We start from the raw sequence: 17,713 nt of genomic DNA, 5'->3' as shown, positions 1-17,713 counted from the left end.
TGGCAGGTGCCCAAATGCTTGGGCCATCTCCTGGTGGAACTGGCACAGAAGTAGAGCAGCTGGGACTTAAAGTGATACTCTGTCACCGGGTGCTGACATTGGGAATGGTGGCTTAATGTGCTATACCACAGTGCCAGTCCTTCATTACGTAGTTATAGTGAATGTGTCATGGTTACATGAGGCACTAATAGAAGATCCTTGGCAAAGGGTGAGTGGAAGCTCTGTGTATATCTGAATTATTTCAAAATAAAGTAGTTTTCCATTTATTTATACATTGCAAAATTGAGAAGAAAATAGAATTGAATACTCATAAGGCAGGATAACTATTTCTTCTTAAAGGATCATGGGATTGTGATTGGAAAGGGGCACATGAAGGCTGCTGAGGTGTGGAGAGTTCCCTGGAAGATGATAACACAGGTGTTCTTGTTTATCTGTATGATAGCATGGTCCTTGTTAATCTGTATTTATGTTTCCTGTACTCTTCTGGATAGATGTTGTATTTAACAATAAGACTGAAAATAATACATGTCATTCTGTTTATTAGGATTGCAAATCAGTAAGGAAACATTTATTCTCAATATTCCGGTTTCTAAAAGTTTTAGGGAAGTTTTTTCTTTTTCAGTGATAAATAGGTATTACCTGTGACAGTACTGTGGCATAGCAATTTAAGCTTCTGTCTGTGCTGCTTGCTTCACATATAGGCATTGGTTTATGTCCCAGCTGCTCCACTTCTGATACAGCTCCTTGCTGATGTGCCTGGCAAAGTAGCAGAAGATGCCAAGTTGTTGGGCACCTGCCACCCACATGGGAGACCCTTATGAAGCTCCTGGCCCAACCCTGGCCTTTCAGGCCCATTCAGGGATGGATCTCTCTTGTCTCTTTCTCCCTCTGTCTAAAACTCTGCTCTTTATATAAAGAAATGTTTAAACAACAGAAAAAGAAATGTTGCTTCTCTAAGTAATGGATTTTTGTGATTTGTTTAGGTAGAAACACTGAAGCATAATGATCCTTTTGCTCCCGGTGGAACGATTGTTGTGGCAGCAAGTGATTCAGGTAAAGAACTACTTTGTCAGTTTCATTGAGTGTTTAACATTATCTTTTTTCTTTAAGCTTCTGTTATGTTCTGTCTTCAAATATATTTGCTCTGAATTATGCCTTTAAAATTATTGAATAATTACATCTAATTTTATCTGTCTCTAATAGTGGCGAGCATTTATGTGTCACTTTCTTCATTATCTTATTATTCATGTTAAAGATCTTACTGCAGTATGTACTCTACTCATTATCAATGAAACCAATAAAAGTCTTTGCTTTATAGAAGGTAGTATTGGCTGACAGCTTCAGTGTCAGCTTTGACTGTTAGGAATCTTGGCCTAAATTAAACTGATTAGCGGCTTCCAATAGGTAATATTTGCTTTACAAATGCAATGAAATTCCATTACTCGTGCAGAGAAAAAGCTAAATGTTAGGGCATAGTCTTCATGTTTGACATGTGGTCTCTTTTTATTTGTTCTTTAAATAATATTACCATTTTAAACATAAAGAAACTGAGGACCAGAACATGTATTAACTTACTCAAGATTATGTATTTCACTGGATTTGAACCAAGAAAAGCCAAGATTCAAATCCAGCTCAGATGGAATCTAAATGTTTTTTAAATAAATGCTTTTTTCCCATTATTCATTTATAAACATCCCAGTTACTATGTGGGATAGTAGGAAATAAGAGGAACGCTCAAATATGAAGTGCTTAAGTATTAGTCTGACCAAAAAAAATCTTTTATTTTTCCAGATGAATATAAAATGTAAATGAGTTGTTTACTCTGCAGATTGACTGATTGTGTCAAACTAAGAATTACGAATAAGACCAGTAAGGACCAAGCAGTTAAGGCGCCTGTTAGGATACGGGCTAAGCTATGTAGTTGTGCCAGGGTTTGAATCCAGTTCCTGATTTCAGCTTCCTGCTCATGCAGGCAACCATGCTGACTCAAGTTGCTGAATCCTTGGCTCCCAGCTTCAGCCCCTGGTAATTTACAGGCATTTGGGAAGTGAATCAGCAGATGGGATCTAGTACTTGCTCTCTTGCTGTCTATCTCTCCTTTCCTCTCTGTTCTCACTCTCTCTCCCCCTCCTGCCCTCTCTCTCAGCCTCTCAGGCTCTGCTACATAATCTTTTAAAAGGAAGAGGAGATCCTTTTTAAAGAGAAAGGGAAAATGGTGCTAATTTCAATGCAGGACATGGCTTTTGTGATATGCCTTCAACAAATAGTCTGTGACTTTCACAAGTAAATATGAAAAGAGGGCATATGTGAAGCAATAACAGCAACATGGCAGAAGTGGAGGCATGATGGATTTAGGACATATTCAAGGAAAATCCAACAGACATTCTGACAGGGGCTACTTTATAAATAAAGGAGTACTCAGGCTTAAGCTGAAGGGGTAGATTGTGTGAAAGATTGCTAATGCCTGTGTTGGTCTTTTCAAATTCTAGTTTATAGTACATTTCCTGTTAGGCGGTAGAATAAAAGACTGTAATAGCCAGAGAGGGAGCTAAGATTTTTTGTAGCTACTATTCATTAGCACCTAGAAAGTCACAACAGTCAGTGTGTTAACCACATTCCCAAACTTGGTTTCATTTAATTCTCACAACTAGTACTCGCTTTGGCAGCACATATACTAAAATTGGAATGATACAGAGAAGAATTCTCACAACTAAATCTGTTGATTGATATTGTTCATTATGTAGACAAAACCAAGGTATGAAGAGACAAAGCAGTTTTCACAGGATTAAAGATGTAGTAAGAAATGGACCTCATTGAAATGAAGTCTAGTTTTTCACCTGCCTCTTCAGGTCATTCTTGCTCAGTCTGTTCTAATGATTGCTCTTCTTTCCTTCCAACATCTATGGTACACTATGTAGTTGTTCCTGGACCGCTTTTCTCTGTACTCCTTTATGTATGTTCATGAGCGTTAATAGCTTCAAATACTATTTGTACACTGATTTACATTTCGTCTCTAGCCACATCTCTTTCCTAAGCTCCAACCTCACATCCAACTGTTTGGCATCTTCACTTGAATTTGTGACAAATATATTTAATATAATTGTATTTTTTGTAACAAATTTTATGTATTTTGTGTATATTTTTTATGAGACTGACTCAGGACCTTCAGTGTATATTTTTTAAAGTATAAGATATTCTCACCCAACTCTCCCTCTTACTTTCTTTTAAGTTTTACAATAACATATTTTATTTATATATTTTTTAATTTTGAATGATGTTAATACATAGTTGATCAAAGTGGGATGGATCAAGGGTAGGGAAAAGTGTGATCATTGTTTCAAAATTTCCTTTTTCTCCTCCTTGTTTTGGGAATGGGGCAAGGAGGGCTAAAGGGGAAGTCATACCCAGCCTCCCAACCGCTCCAGTACCCATGGATAGAGAATAGCCCAGGGTCCCAATGTGGCACTTACTCTAAGGGTTCTGTCCAGGTGGTTTCGATAGTTCTAAAATGTTGTTGATCTTGCCAATCCAAGGATGAGGGAACCCTTTCAATGTCCATTGGCTAACATTGTCAACCTTAGAGTCTCATTCGCCCAGATAATTGCTGTCATTGTTTGGCCAGGGTAGTTGTCCAATTTGTTCTGTCCTCCTTCTTCTGGGATGATATAGATATCCCCTACAGGCCTCACTGGGCTGCCATATCCTCTACATGGGTCTGGGCCAGCTGTCTACTACTCCGTCTTTTCCACTGAGGAGGACCAGTACTCACAGGTGGCCAAGGACTCTAACCAGGCAACTGAACTCACAGACCCAGCACCTTTCTTGCAGGTGGTCCAAGGACCTGGGCCAGGTAACCTGGACCCTGCCAGACTTCCCACCCCTGGGGCTCACAGACCCAGCACCCACCTTCCCCTGACTGTCATGGCTCACCTCACCTTAGCATCCTGGGTGCTTCAGCCTGGCTCAATCCAGCGTGTCCCAGTTCCAGCTCGTGCTGGTGGGTTCTGCAGCCCAGCCAGCCAGCCCCCAATCCTGGCCCATATGTGAACTGGCTGGTGTTGTAGCCCAACCCAGCCCCTCCTGTATCTTGTCCTGGTTCTCAGAACTGCCAGTGGATGTTATGAACTGACTCCGCCTGACCCACATGTATGCCGGTGGGTATTGTAACCTGGCCTGGTCTGGGCTGCTCCTTGCCTTAGTTCTTGCGCTCATCTTCAAGGATTGTGTCCTGACAAAGGAATTTCCCAAGATCCTCTATCACATCTCCTCCCAGTGGTAGATGTTTTACACACTGGTGCGTACTTGGCCCAGATAGACTTTGTCCACCTCTTGTCCATAGGTGCCCCCACCTATGCCAACCACAAGGCCCCTTATAGGCCCACACCCCAAGTTCCCAGAGCTCCTCACCAGTTTGTTGCCCTGGTCATCCGACCCAAGATGGTGCCAGCCACATTTAACCAGCTGGTAGGATTTCTGAGTCAGGAAGTTAGGCTGCACTCCCTCCCACCAGCCGAAACTATGTGCAGCTGGTCACAATAACATACTTTCAATTTTCTTTATAATTACAAGTTTAACTCTTCTAAATGAAGAATTGAACAAGTAGTAAGTAGAAAAATCACTCTTTGGGGGCTGGCATAGTGGCTTAACAGACTAATCCTCAACCTATAAATGCCAGCATCCTAAACAGGTGCTGGTTGTGTCCAGGCTGCTGCACTTCCAGTCCAGCTCTCTGCTTAAGGCCTAGGAAAGCAGTGGAGGATGAACCAAGTCTTGGGATCCTGCACCCAAATAAGATACCCAGAAGAAGCTCCTCGCTCCTAGTTTTGTAGCAGCCCAGCTCCAGCCATGATGGCCTTCTGGGGAATGAACCAGTAACTGCAAGATCTCTTTCTCTGTCTCTCCTTATTTCTGTAAAATCTGACTTTCATATAAAAATAGTAAGTCTTTAAAAAATTAAAAGAAAAACCACTTTTTCGTAAGGAATATAGATAAGAGCTGTAAGCAATAATCAGATCTTAAAATTGTCACAGTTTTGCTGATATACTCTACATATTTTTGGTATTCTGTATTAGACAATCAAGGAAAACTTGTGATATTTGTCTTTTGGGGACTGGGTTATTTTAATAAACATACTGGTCTCCAGTTGCATCCATTTTGTTGCAAAAGACAAGAACTCATATTTTTTCCACTGAGTAATATTCCATCACATATATATACAATTCCCAGGTACATGTTAACAGGAAGCCAGAATTGGCAACAGAGCTAAGATTCAACCCTAAACATTCTTGTATGTATTTGTGTCCGTCCCAGTCTGCAGCTTTAATTGTCAGGTCAAACACCTGCTGTCTCTCTCCAACTTTTTTTTTTTTTTTACTTTTTAATGTCTTTATTAGAAATAAATTAAATTCATAAGAGCTCTTGCACACATAGGAGCCTTACACACTTATAGTTCACTGTTTTTTGGTCCTGAATCAAATCAAGAATAAATCTTGAATTAAATCAGTGACTAGCTCTAGGCTGGTGTTTGGCTCAGTAGTTAAGATTCTGCTTAGGACACCTGCATGCCATATTGAAGTGCCTGATTCAGGTCTCAGTTCCACTGTTCCTGATCCAGCTTCCTGCTGATGTGCACCCTTGGAGGTAGCAGGTGATGGCTTGAGTGCTCAGGGCACTGCCACAATGTGGGAGATTTGCACTCAGTTCCAGGCTTTTGGATTTGGCCTGCCCCTGACTACCTGTTGTCAGCATCTGGGAAAAAGAAGTAGCAGGTAGAAGGACCTCTCTTTTTCTTTCTCTTCCCTATAAATAAAGTGAAAACTAGTTCTTTTTTTTTTTTTTTTTAAGATTTACTCATTTTATTACAGCCAGATATACACAGAGGAGGAGAGACAGAGAGGAAGATCTTCCGTCCGATGATTCACTCCCCAAATGAGCCGCAACGGCTGGTGCTGTGCCAATCCGAAGCCGGGAACCAGGAACCTCTTCCGGGTCTCCCACGCGGGTGCAGTGTCCCAATGCATTGGGCCGTCCTCAACTGCTTTCCCAGGCCACAAGCAGGGAGCTGGATGGGAAGTGGAGCCGCCGGGATTAGAACCGGCGCCCATATGGGAACCCCGGGGCTTTCAAGGCAAGGACTTTAGCCGCTAGGCCACGCCGCCGGGCCCAACTAGTTCATTTTTAAGATAAAATCAGTTGATTTATACAAAGGGACTATCAGTGTGCACTCTGTAATATTTTTCATCTATCTGAATACTGTCAACTGAAAGAGGACATGCAATTCAATATCTTTCTGTCCTGTTACAATGATTTTCTTTGTTTTAGCCACAGACCCCTTTGCCTCTGTTTTTGGAAATGAATCATTTGGAGAAGGATTTGCTGACTTCAGCACATTATCAAAGGTAATGGGTACTTTTTGATAAGAATGGAAAATATGCTGTGCTTTTTCCAAAGAAGCATTTCTTCCTGTCAGTAGTAGAGCCTTTTTAGGGACATTGCTACTTGATTTCAGTTAATCACAGCAATGTTGATTTCTGAAGGAAACGACAAATCATATATGGCTAAAGTAGGTATACATTTCCATAGTCTGTGGTGATGATATAAGTAATTACCATTTCTGTTCACAAATTTGCTCAACAGGCTTTTATTTAAAATCATTGTCTTTTTATACATGTTCCTCCTCTTTGGAGTATTTCCCTCCTGTTACTGTTGAGGTTATGGCTGTGAACTCTGGGTATTTATCCTGTGTTCTCTGTGTTGGTTGTTTGACTTGATGTTCTGGGGTTGTTAGGGTCAGAATTAAGATAATGAACGCACAAAGGCCAGCACTAAGTAGCCACTATTTATCTTCCAGCTCCAGTATTGTTTCAGGTCAAGAGAGAAGGATTAGATTGTGTGTCAAACTGTTTCTCTGTTTGGATTCTAACTGGTGGTTGTTTTGCCCCCACAAAGTATTTGGCAATGTCAGTAGGCATTTTTGGTTTTCACAGCTGGGTAAGGAGTACCACCCACCTCCAGTGGATGGAGACCAAGGATGCTATTAAACATCCTACATTACATTCTCCTGGTCCCTGCAATAATGGAATTATGTCCAACCCAATTTGGCAGTAGTGCCACTGTTGAGAAACATGGGTATAGAGAGAACACCATAGAAACGATCCATTTTACAGAAATGCATCTTCTGTTACGCAGTGTATTTGAAAATGCAGACTTCAAACCCTCCTCATTCTTAACCAATTCTGCAAGATCAATTTACTTTAAAAAATAGCTTTCATGTTGTCTTTATAGTGTGTATAGATGTCATTTTATTTGCATTAATATTTAATCTTTCCCATATTTAAGTATCAAGAAGTACAGAATCAATATTTTTTCCTTGATTATTATTTGGATCATCTGTTCATTTGAGGAAAGCCCTACAGTCCCTGTAAAATGGACCTTAAGTAGTTTTATACTGGATATTGCCTGAAACTTGACAAATCTGCCATCCAAAATTGACCTTTTAAGATTTGATTCATTGTGCTTACTAAGTAATACTGTTAGATTCACTATTGCTATAGAACGGTTTTGGGGAAAAAAAAAATTGTCCCAAGACTGATATTGTAGCACAGTCAGTTGTGGTTTGTGGTACTTGCGTCCCATGTAGGAGTGTCAGTTGAAATTCTAGCCGCTCCACTTCCTTCCACCTTCCTGCAGTGTTCCTGGGAAGAGGCGGAGGTTGGCCCAAGTACTTGGATCCCTGCTGCATATGTGGAAGGCCAGGGTGGAGGTCATGGTTCCTGATGTCAACCTAGACCAAACCTGGCTGTTTTCATCTTTGGGAAATGAAACAATGAGTGCAAGATCTCTCCCTGTTTCTCCCTTTCCTTCTCTCACTCTGCCTTTAAAGTAAAATTATCTGTTTTTTTAAAATGTCCTAAAATTAAAATACCAGTTCTCAGAATTGAAGCAAATAAACCTCTTATGTACTTAAATCATTCCTTCCAAATCCTGCATGATCATGCAGTTAGCTGGGTATAATGTATGTGTGTTTGCTTCTGTGTAATTCCATTATTCAACTTCTCTTTTTAAATAAAGGTCAACAATGAAGATCCTTTCAGTTCAGCAACATTAGGCTCTGGCAGCAATGTGGTGATTACAAAAAATGTGTTTGAGGAAACACCGGTGAAAAATGAAGAAGTACCCCCAGCACTGCCGCCAAAGATCGGGACTCCAACCAGACCCTGCCCGCCACCACCTGGTATGAGAGTTGGTTCTGTCCCTGAATTAGTTAGATGCATTTTCTCTTTCTGAAAAGTATTATGTGGACATTACTTACATGTTTATATAAGTAGACTTAAAGCGAGTCAGAACACACAAAATCCTGCCTTTCTCATCTGTTCTCACCTCACTGCAGAATTCATCATGTGTCTCAGGCCAGCAGGAATAATTGCTATGAACTGCCTTTCTGGCAAAAAGTTGTTTGTTTGTTTGTTTTTCAATCAGAATTAAATGGAAAAGGAGACTTGGAGGTGAAATATCTAACTTTTGATGAGCTCATCATTTGAACAACAGTTTCTGGTACTAAAAGTACAGGAAAAAAGATTAATTTGAAGTTCCTTTCTCTGCTGTAAGCGATTGTCTTCCATAAATCCCTTATTGTGAAAATATGAATTATGACCATCTGATATCCAGAATTCAGCAATTAGTGATTTAAATCAGTGTTGCTTTTCTTGGAGGAAAATATAATTTTATGTCACTTGAGAAGCTTTGTTTTATAACATGGGCTAAATATATCCCTACCTGAAAATCTGAACTCCTAAATGCTCCCAAATCCACAATTTTCTGAGTGCTAGCAGGGTACTACAAAGGCAAAATTCCAATGTATTTGGAACACAATCAAAATACAAGCACGGGCCAGGCGTTGGGACCCCACAGGTCAAGCTGCCGTTAGGGCACCCACATCCCACGCACCGTGATTGTGATCCTGCTGCAGTGCCTAGGAAGCGGCAAGTGATGGCCCATGTGCTTGGGTTCCTGCCACTCATGTGGGGGACCCAGAGGGACTTCCTGGCTTCTGTTTCTGCTTGGCCCAGTCCAGCTGTGTTTAAGGTAGGAACCATTGGGTGGAAGATCATCATTCTTCTCCCTGTCTCTGTTATTCTGCTTTTCACATAAGTAAAACTTAAAAAAATACAAGCAAATTAAAAATATGGTATAAAAAAATATGGTATAAAATTATCTTTAAGCTCTGTGTTGTAAGATATAAAACATAAATAAATACTGTGTTTAGTCATGGATCCTGTCCCCAAAATATCTCATTATATGTGTGCAAGTATTCTAAAATCCAGTATTTAAAACCTTGTGATCCTAAACATTTTGGGCGATATCCAGCTTGTAATGATTGTTTGTTTTGTTTTAGTCCAAAAACGTTCTCAATAGCTCTTTTTTTTTTTTCTTGAAGTCTGTGTGGTTTTAAAACTATACATGACAGAACTTTTTTGTTTTATTCATAAGAAGTGACTAAAAGGCATTCTCTCAAGCTGTTAGTGTGTTGTTAGGTCATTATGTGAAAAGACATTTGGTATACATCACTTTTTGAACATTCCTTGGAAAATTTTTGTTTTAGTAGTTAAGAATTATAATTCTTATCAAACCTCCCTGAAATATTTCTTAGGCAGATTTTTTTTCCTTCCCTGATATATAGAAAGAGTTTCATATATAGTTATTTATGATAGTCAATTCTCTGTTGAAAAATAAGTAGGCTGTTATTGTATATTACTTGAGTTAAGATTGTCAAATTATATTTTTTAAAAAAACAAGTAAATAGGGCCCAGCAGCGTGGCCTAGCGGCTAGAGTCCTTGCCCTGGACGTGCCGGGATCCCATATGGGCGCCGGTTCTGATCCCGGCAGCTCCACTTCCCATCCAGCTCCCTGCTTGTGGCCTAGGAAAGCAGTCGAGGACAGCCCAAGGCCTTGGGACCCTGCACCCACGTGGGAGACCTGGAAGAGGTTCCAGGTTCCTGGCTTCGGATTGGCACAGCACTGGCCATTGCGGCTCACTTGGGGAGTGAATCATTGGATGGAGGGTCTTCCTCTCTGTCTCTCCTCCTCTATGTATATCCGCCTTTCCAATAAAAATAGATAAATCTTTAAAAAATTAAAAAAAACAAGTAAATAGTAAATGTAAATGCTCATTTATATTTTTATACCTATGTGATGGCAATTGTTTTTTTTTTTTTTTTAGTTAGCAGATAGTGCCTTGGTCTGAGAATCTTCAGCAGAATAAGTGTATTTCATAGAAGGATCCAAGACAGAAGGATGGTTTGTTAGAATAACAAGCAGGCTGGGAGCCTGAGCACTTATACCCTGACCAGCTCCTTAGTTGTAGCCATAAAATGTGCAGTATCTGATCATAACAGGAAGTTAGAATTAATTCTAACTCTGCCTACTTTTACAGGATTGTTGGAAAGGGCCCATTGAGGTAGAAAATAAAACATCTTTTGTAAGCTGCTACAGTGATGAAAAAGATGGCCGTTACATCTTAATGCATTTTAAGAAGAAAATCTATTTGAAGATATCTTTACGCCTCCTCTTGTCATTTCTTTCTCATGAAGTACTAAGTTTAAGACTTTAAAATTAGAATATTTGTTCAAAAATGGTAATGAATTAATGGGTGACTAAACAGTTATTTAAAACAGCTATTGCTTGGTCAAAGATTATCAACAACTGCAAATATTATCAGTAACCACAAAGATGTAGGTGCTAGACTTCAAAACATAATTTATGCTTTAAACAAAAAAAAAAAGATTTATTTGTTTGTTTTGGAAAGCCAGATCAGATTTACAGAGAGAAGGAGAGACAGAAAGAAAGATCCATCCACTGGTTCACTCCCAAAACAGCCACAGTGGCTGGAGCTGAGCCGATCCGAAGCCAGGAGCCTCTTCTGGGTCTGTCACGATGGTACAGGATCCCAAGCCATTGGGCTATCTTCTGCTGATTTCCCAGGCCAGTAAGTGGGGACCTGGATGGGAAGCAGAGCAGCTGAAATACAAAACAACACCCAAATGGGATGCTAGTGCTTGCAGGTGGACAATTAGTCTGTTGAGCTGTCACACTGGCTCAATATTATTTATTCTTCAGTTTAGAATATGGTACATGACAAAAAAAAAAATAGGCAGAAAAATGGTTTTGCCAAGGCAATTTTAAGTTGTATGCTCCTAGATAGTGTATATACAGAAAAATCAGAATAATTTTTCAAAGTCATTTGCCCTACATAAGTGTCAGACTGAGGTTTATAACAGGCTGTTTCTGTCTTTATAATTTTCCTCTTGTTTTATCATTCTTATTTTATCTCTTCTTGGGAGCATGCTGCTTTGAGGGAAGACAGTTTACTGTCTGTATTAAAATGTAATTATCTTTCCCATCCTTGCTTTGTTAGGATTTTTTTCTTCACATGAGTGCACATAGCTAAAATGCATTTGAGAGATCATGAATGTTATGGACAGATTCTTGGTATTGTCTTAAGAGGCAATACCTCGCCACTCCACTCTCGGTTTGGTGCTCCCTGTGTGTGTGTGCCTGTGTGCTTGTGTTTGCCATACTTAACGCTTGAGTTAATTGTAATGATTTTAATCCAGGGAAAAGATCCATCAACAAATTGGATTCTTCTGATCCCTTTAAAATGAATGATCCATTTCAGCCTTTCCCAGGCAATGATAACCCCACCGAAAAAGAACCTGATATGTATCGTGATCCATTCACTTCTACCACTACCAATAAAGAGGCTGATCCAAGCAATTTTGCTAACTTCAGTGCTGTAAGTACTGTGAAGGGGCTGTTTGGGGGAAAGTTTTGTAGTTTGAAGAGTTTTCAAAGATTATTTTGGAGTCTGCCAAATTTATACCATTTCAACTAAATTTACCAACGTCATAGAGATTTTTTTTTCTTCTTCCCCAAAGCAAAACTTCTGTTTGGTTCTCCTTGATGGTTCCCTTGCACAAATAATTTTAATCTCAGTTCTTGTGAACTATATAAGTTGTTTTGTAAGCCCTCTTCTTAGTCTTGGTAATATAGATATAAGTAAAATGCTTTCATGCTTTGCAGGTGATTACAGACGGCAGTGGTTTAGCAAACACTTTGACAGTCAGTCACATCTGTTTGCCAGATATAAATCATGGCAGTAATGAGCTTGAGGACCTCTGACTGTGTATGTGTGCTGTGTGGGAGATTTTAGCAACTATTTTAGCAACTATTTCATGATATGAGAGGATAAGGCCAGGAATTCTTTAAATAGAGACATTATTTACTATTATTTATGCAGTAGGTTTTTAGAAATGAAAATGTCAGATTTATGAAATAAGTGAAAATCTGGTTATTTGGTTAACTCTACATCACTAGCCTCCCATGTTTATTTTCATTCTATTTGACCAGCATGGGGGCTTGATCAGGAGGAATGGTGCTAGACTTCGTGTTATAAGCAGAATCTGAGACCACGGAAAGGGCCACTGCCCGTGGAGGACCGCCTCTAAAAGGACAGAAAGCAGTTAGTTACTAGGATTGAAAGCAAGCCTTTCTCCCAACCCCCCAAAAATTCTTAGAATGCAGCTAACAAAAGTTTTACCCAGATTTTTTTTTCCAGATCAAATAACCTTCATTATCACTGACTGTTCTGCAACCCAAGAATTTTTCTGTTTCTCTTCTTGTACCTCAAGTTTTAGAAATAAGAGAGCTGGTGACCAGCTGGCCTGGTCACAGTCCACCTAATGGCTCCTCTCTCCTCGGTGTGGTACTGGATCGCTCAGCCCGCTGGCTTCTTCCTGCTGCCGTGTCTAGCTGGAAAGCCACTAGAAGGATTTGCATGTAACTGAGGCAACTGGGATTTTGAGTGAATTCTCTTTACCTTCCAGTGGCTTCTCCTAAATGTGATGAAAGAAAAAGGAGTCTATATTCGGAGTATTATCAAAATTATATTGACTTGATTGTCATGAGACAATGTCAATGTCAAGCAGTGCATCCAGAATTGACCTTCATGGGAAAAAAAGTCTTAGTATAAAATAACGCTTGGCAATTTGTGGCATGTAGTATCTTATATATATAGTATCAGCACATCAAAACCTAGTTGGAATGAAGCTTGAACAATAGTTGAGGTATTTTACTTACTTCAAATTCCCAAAATTAGTGTGACATAAAGCCACTCATAATGTAAGCATTTTATTTCCTTTGTGAATTGTTTGTTAAGTATTACGGGTTTCATATATATGTATATGTTTCATATAGTCCCTAGTTCCCTAGGGAATAAAGCAATCAATTTCAAGTAGCCTCATGTTATCCTTTGCAGGATTCCTCTGTACCTCAAGACTAGAAATAAAGTAGAATTCTTTATTTAGGATCTAGCAAGATTGTTCTGATTTGAGTGGATAAAAATATTTCCCCAACCTGGTCATTTTCAGTGTTAAGGTTTTATGTAGATGGCTTAAAAGGTTCAGGAAGCATGCCAAAATTTTCAAAATGTTTTCCCCCAAAATTGGCTTACATCTCACTCAGTGTGACCAATACTTTTATATTAAATACAGCTAAATAAACATTTTTTTACTTTGTAGTTTTTCTATACCTGAAGCACTTGAGCAAAGTAGACAGTTGCCAGTAGATTAAGGAAGTATGAAGCATCCTGTGAGGATGAATTCACTCAGGTTAAACTAGTCAGTGTTTTATGTGAGCTCAAAAAGGCCAGCCTTGTTCTGTTTGTAGATTTCTGTAGTCTGTTAAGCATATATACTTTTAAATGATGTTTTTGATGTTGTAGTTTTATAGATCTATACTGCAGTAATTCTAAAAATTCAGCCACAAGAACTAGTTAAAGGTAAATGTTTTAAAAAAAATTTTAATGACAGGTAACAAAGAAAACTGTTCCCAGAATCCTTCAGATAACACAAATGTTTAATGGCTCTTCAAAAAAAAAAAGCTATTTTTCCTTCTTTTTATTTACTTATTCATGTGTTCGTGAATTCGCTCTCTTACATGGCAGTATCCCTCTGAGGAAGACATGATTGAGTGGGCCAAGAGGGAAAGCGAGAGAGAGGAGGAGCAGAGGCTTGCCCGGCTCAATCAGCAAGAGCAAGAGGACTTGGAACTGGCGATTGCACTGAGCAAGTCAGAGATCTCAGAAGCATGAAGAAGTCTTTCATCTTTTCTCAGCCGCACACACCCTTCTCCCCAAATACCAACGCTATTTACAATGTGTATCAAAACTACCTATGAGCATGGGAATACAAAAGATAGGAGATTCCTGTAAATGTGACAGAAAAACATTTAGTTTTTGTTTTTTAGTATTATTAAGTCTGTTTCCTGTGTGTCCTGTATATTTTTCCCCTGTAAAAGAGGTAGCCCAGGAGACAGCTTCATCTAAACCCTGTTCTGACACGCGTTTGCTCTGAGCTTCTGCCTGCCTGTGCTCCTTTGACTTGTAAAAGCTACAGCACCCAAGCTTCTGCCTTCCAGAATATAGAGACATAGTTTCATCCCGTGGTGGCCTTGTTCTGTAGTTATACCGACAGAAGCCAGGGACACTTCTTGAAGTTGTCAGTATTCTCCCCTGCTTGGACTGAGGGAGGGGAAAGGAAAGGGCATCTTGTTTCTCCTATGGCTGGTGCAAATTCACTAGTTTGAAGAGCATTTTTTTTTTAGTGTCTTTATGGTACAAATAATGTTTAATATGTTTTTTAGAGCCAAGGGGGAAAACTGCATAGATGAACAATGCTGTGGGAAAGGAAATGCTTTAGGCTTCAGACTCAGTCTTTTCCTAAATAAAAACGTTAAAGCCTTGTGTGTGAATTTTTTTTTTAATTTTCTGGATTTCAAGAATTGTAGATATCTAGATACCTCTATTAATGAAATCAGTTTCTTACAAATGAAGTTTGTAAGAAAACATTCATTTTAAGCGCTAACTAATGGAGAAAAATGTACCAACTAAAATATACCCATTAGTGTTAGAGAAGTAAGCATGTAAGGTTTGGCAGCTGTTCGGCCTTTGCTGACCAGCACTGTTGTCTTCAGTTCATGATGGATTTCTTTCTATTCATTTGCAAAAACTTCAAGCTAGAACTGGAAGGTTCTTTAATTTTTCATATATATTTTTGGTTGTCTTTATGAAGGCTCAGTTACTTGAAATATAAAAAAAGTGTTCACTAAGTAGTTATGGGAAAATGACCTGCCTTGCTCTTCTGGCCATCTTTGTGGTTTAAATTAGTTTATTTACTCTTCTTCATAACTTTACCTGTAAAACTAGAAAGCTAGCAAAAAGAATCTTGTTTTCTTTAGTTGAGAAACTTCATGTGTTGAAAGTCTGTAAAACTGAGTAAGAATGTAAACTGAATTTGAAAGAATATGAAATAAGCTGTAAATTATAATCTTAATTTTTTAATATGAGTTACTAAATTAGATGATATATTAAATACTAAGATAAAGAAAAATGCACCTAAAAATTAATAGAACTCACTGGGGTCACCAAGTCATGGTGATATTGATCTGGTGTGAGTCAGATTAACTTACTGCCTAGCCTGTGAATAAATTTCGGAACACCCAACTCACTGGATCTTGAAATGGTGCTTTTTTTTCTTTCCACATAAAATTGGACTGCTACAGTTTTAAAAAACCACTTTTGTGCACTGCTCTTTTTTCTACTTTTATAAATAGAAATGTTATAATAGAAAAGTCACAGTAAGGCAGTAAGGGCTAAAGCATAGGTTCTGACTTTGATAAACTGATCCAGGGACCTAAGGATTTCCTGCAGGTACTGATTGAGAAAATTGTATTGGGAGTTATGATAGATGGGTTTTTATGGGTTTTTTTTCTTTCCCCTTTCTCTTCAGGAAAAAGGTAAGTTAACTTGAACAACCTCCTTTTTGCACTAGAAAAATGAACAAATGTTTGAAATGCTTTTGAAAAAGAAATTTTAAAGGAAACCTCTGGAAAACATCCAGTATCTGTGACTTGCAAACTCCACTTTCAGTGTGATAAGTGTACCCTAATCTTATGTATGTTTTACTGGAAGACATAAATTCTTATCTTTTATTAAAATATGTATTCTTGGTGGACCAATATAATATTAAAGTATATATATATTATATAAACATATATCTATATCTCCATGCTTACTTGTGTAGGGTGAACATCTTGGAGTCGTTTGTGATATTTGATGTTACTGACTGTGGCTCCAGGGCCTGTGCTTGACCAAGAGCTAAGTGAAAGTGCTTGCATATGAAACTTAAACCATCTTCTACATACTGTTCAAAATTTTTTAAACTCTCTTAATTTTCTCTTATGCTTCATACTTCAAAATTGTAGCCTGTAATAAGAATAAATTTTAATAATAAAGCAAACTATCCATGTATCCAATCAGCAGTAGAGTTTTGCATGGTTCTCTGATTATATCCACACTATGTGGCAAGCAGGGGTAGCCATACAGTCAGAACAGAATATGTGTAGAATGTTTGGAGCCATATCTAGTATAGAACAAATCCTTAGTAATTGTGAGCAGTTTTTGTTGTTACATTCTGATTGTGTGGAAGATCAGAAATGTGTCTACATAGAGACAGTACCTGAAACATGGCTGTCTGTGTGCCTGTGGACTAAGAATTTGTGTTGTAGACTCAGGGCACAACAATCTGATTAGCTCATCCAATCCTGGGATTGTTCTGCCACTTTTTAGATAATATTAAAAAGATTGGGCCCAGCGCTGTGGCCCAGCGGCTAAAGTCCTCGCCTTGAACGCACCGGGATCCCATATGGGCGCCGGTTCTAATCCCGGCAGCTCCACTTCCCCTCCAACTCCCTGCTTGTGGCCTGGGAAAGCAGTCAAGAATGACCCAAAGCCTTGGGACCCTGCACCCATGTGGGAGACCTGGAGGGGGTTCCTGGTTCCTGGCTTCAACCGGCCATTGCGCTCACTTAGGGAGTGAATCATCGGACGGAAGATCTTCCTCTCTGTCTCTCCTCCTCTCTGTATATCTGACTTTGTAATAAAAATAAATATATCTTTAAAAAAAAAGATAATCTCCCATTGAACAAAGATCATAATACTTCGTAAGGTTGGCTTAAATGATTTGATTTTAACAACTTTTTAAGAAGATTTATTTGTTTGGGAGGCAGAATGATGGAGAGGAAGGGAGAGAGATGCCTCTTCTGTCTACTTGTTCATTCCCCTAGTAGCGATAGTGGTGAGTACTAAAACCAGGAACTCCATCCACATCTCCCACGTATGGAAGGGGCCCAGACACTTAGGCCATCCTTTGCTGCCTTCTGAGGCATATTAGCAGGGAGATAGTTTGGTGACAGAGCAACTGGGGCTCCGATATAGATTCTTGTCTTGCAGGCAGAGTAGTTCAATCCACTCCAGCACACCAGCGCCTACTTTGACAACTTTTCAATACTTTGTTAGTAAACAAATCCAGTCACATTATTGAGATTGTCAGTGTCCATTTCAACACTGTTTTGCTACATATCATGAATAAGGAAGTTGTAATCAATGTAATCCCTCCAGTACCACAAGTGTCATGTACTAGCATCTGTTCCTACAAGGTTTTCCTGTTTTCACCGTTCTTGGATACATTTTTATTTTTGTAGCATGTTTGTTAATTTCACGTTGATGAAAACTTACTATTCTCAACCTGTTGTGGACTCTGCTCACTGGTTGTGTAATTTAGGGGATATATAAATAGAAGTGTAGCAGAGACTGATATG

The 17,713-nt window shown here is 39.1% G+C and overlaps 1 protein-coding gene across 2 annotated transcripts in view; it reads left to right on the top strand.

Annotated features, from left to right (window-relative positions):
• Positions 1-16,372, top strand: part of EPS15 (epidermal growth factor receptor pathway substrate 15) — a 154,881-nt gene extending 138,509 nt beyond the window's left edge. Inside the window, exons 21-26 of one of the 2 annotated variants that reach the window (XM_004588668.4) lie at positions 984-1,053; positions 6,322-6,398; positions 8,071-8,233; positions 11,614-11,792; positions 14,001-14,801; positions 14,897-16,372. In XM_004588668.4, the coding sequence (XP_004588725.2) occupies positions 984-1,053; positions 6,322-6,398; positions 8,071-8,233; positions 11,614-11,792; positions 14,001-14,147 (636 nt within the window). In that variant the 3' untranslated portion in view covers positions 14,148-14,801; positions 14,897-16,372. Of the gene's footprint in view, positions 1-983; positions 1,054-6,321; positions 6,399-8,070; positions 8,234-11,613; positions 11,793-14,000; positions 14,802-14,896 lie in introns of those variants that run through there. The other variant, XM_058654906.1, reaches the window with a different exon arrangement.
• The last annotated feature ends 1,341 nt before the right edge of the window (positions 16,373-17,713 follow it).

Source organism: Ochotona princeps, chromosome 2 (genome assembly GCF_030435755.1).
Source record: "Ochotona princeps isolate mOchPri1 chromosome 2, mOchPri1.hap1, whole genome shotgun sequence".
In the NCBI taxonomy this organism is placed as follows: domain Eukaryota; kingdom Metazoa; phylum Chordata; class Mammalia; order Lagomorpha; family Ochotonidae; genus Ochotona; species Ochotona princeps.
Note: the sequence above shows the minus strand (reverse complement) of the source record. Positions and strands in the feature narration are given on the sequence as shown.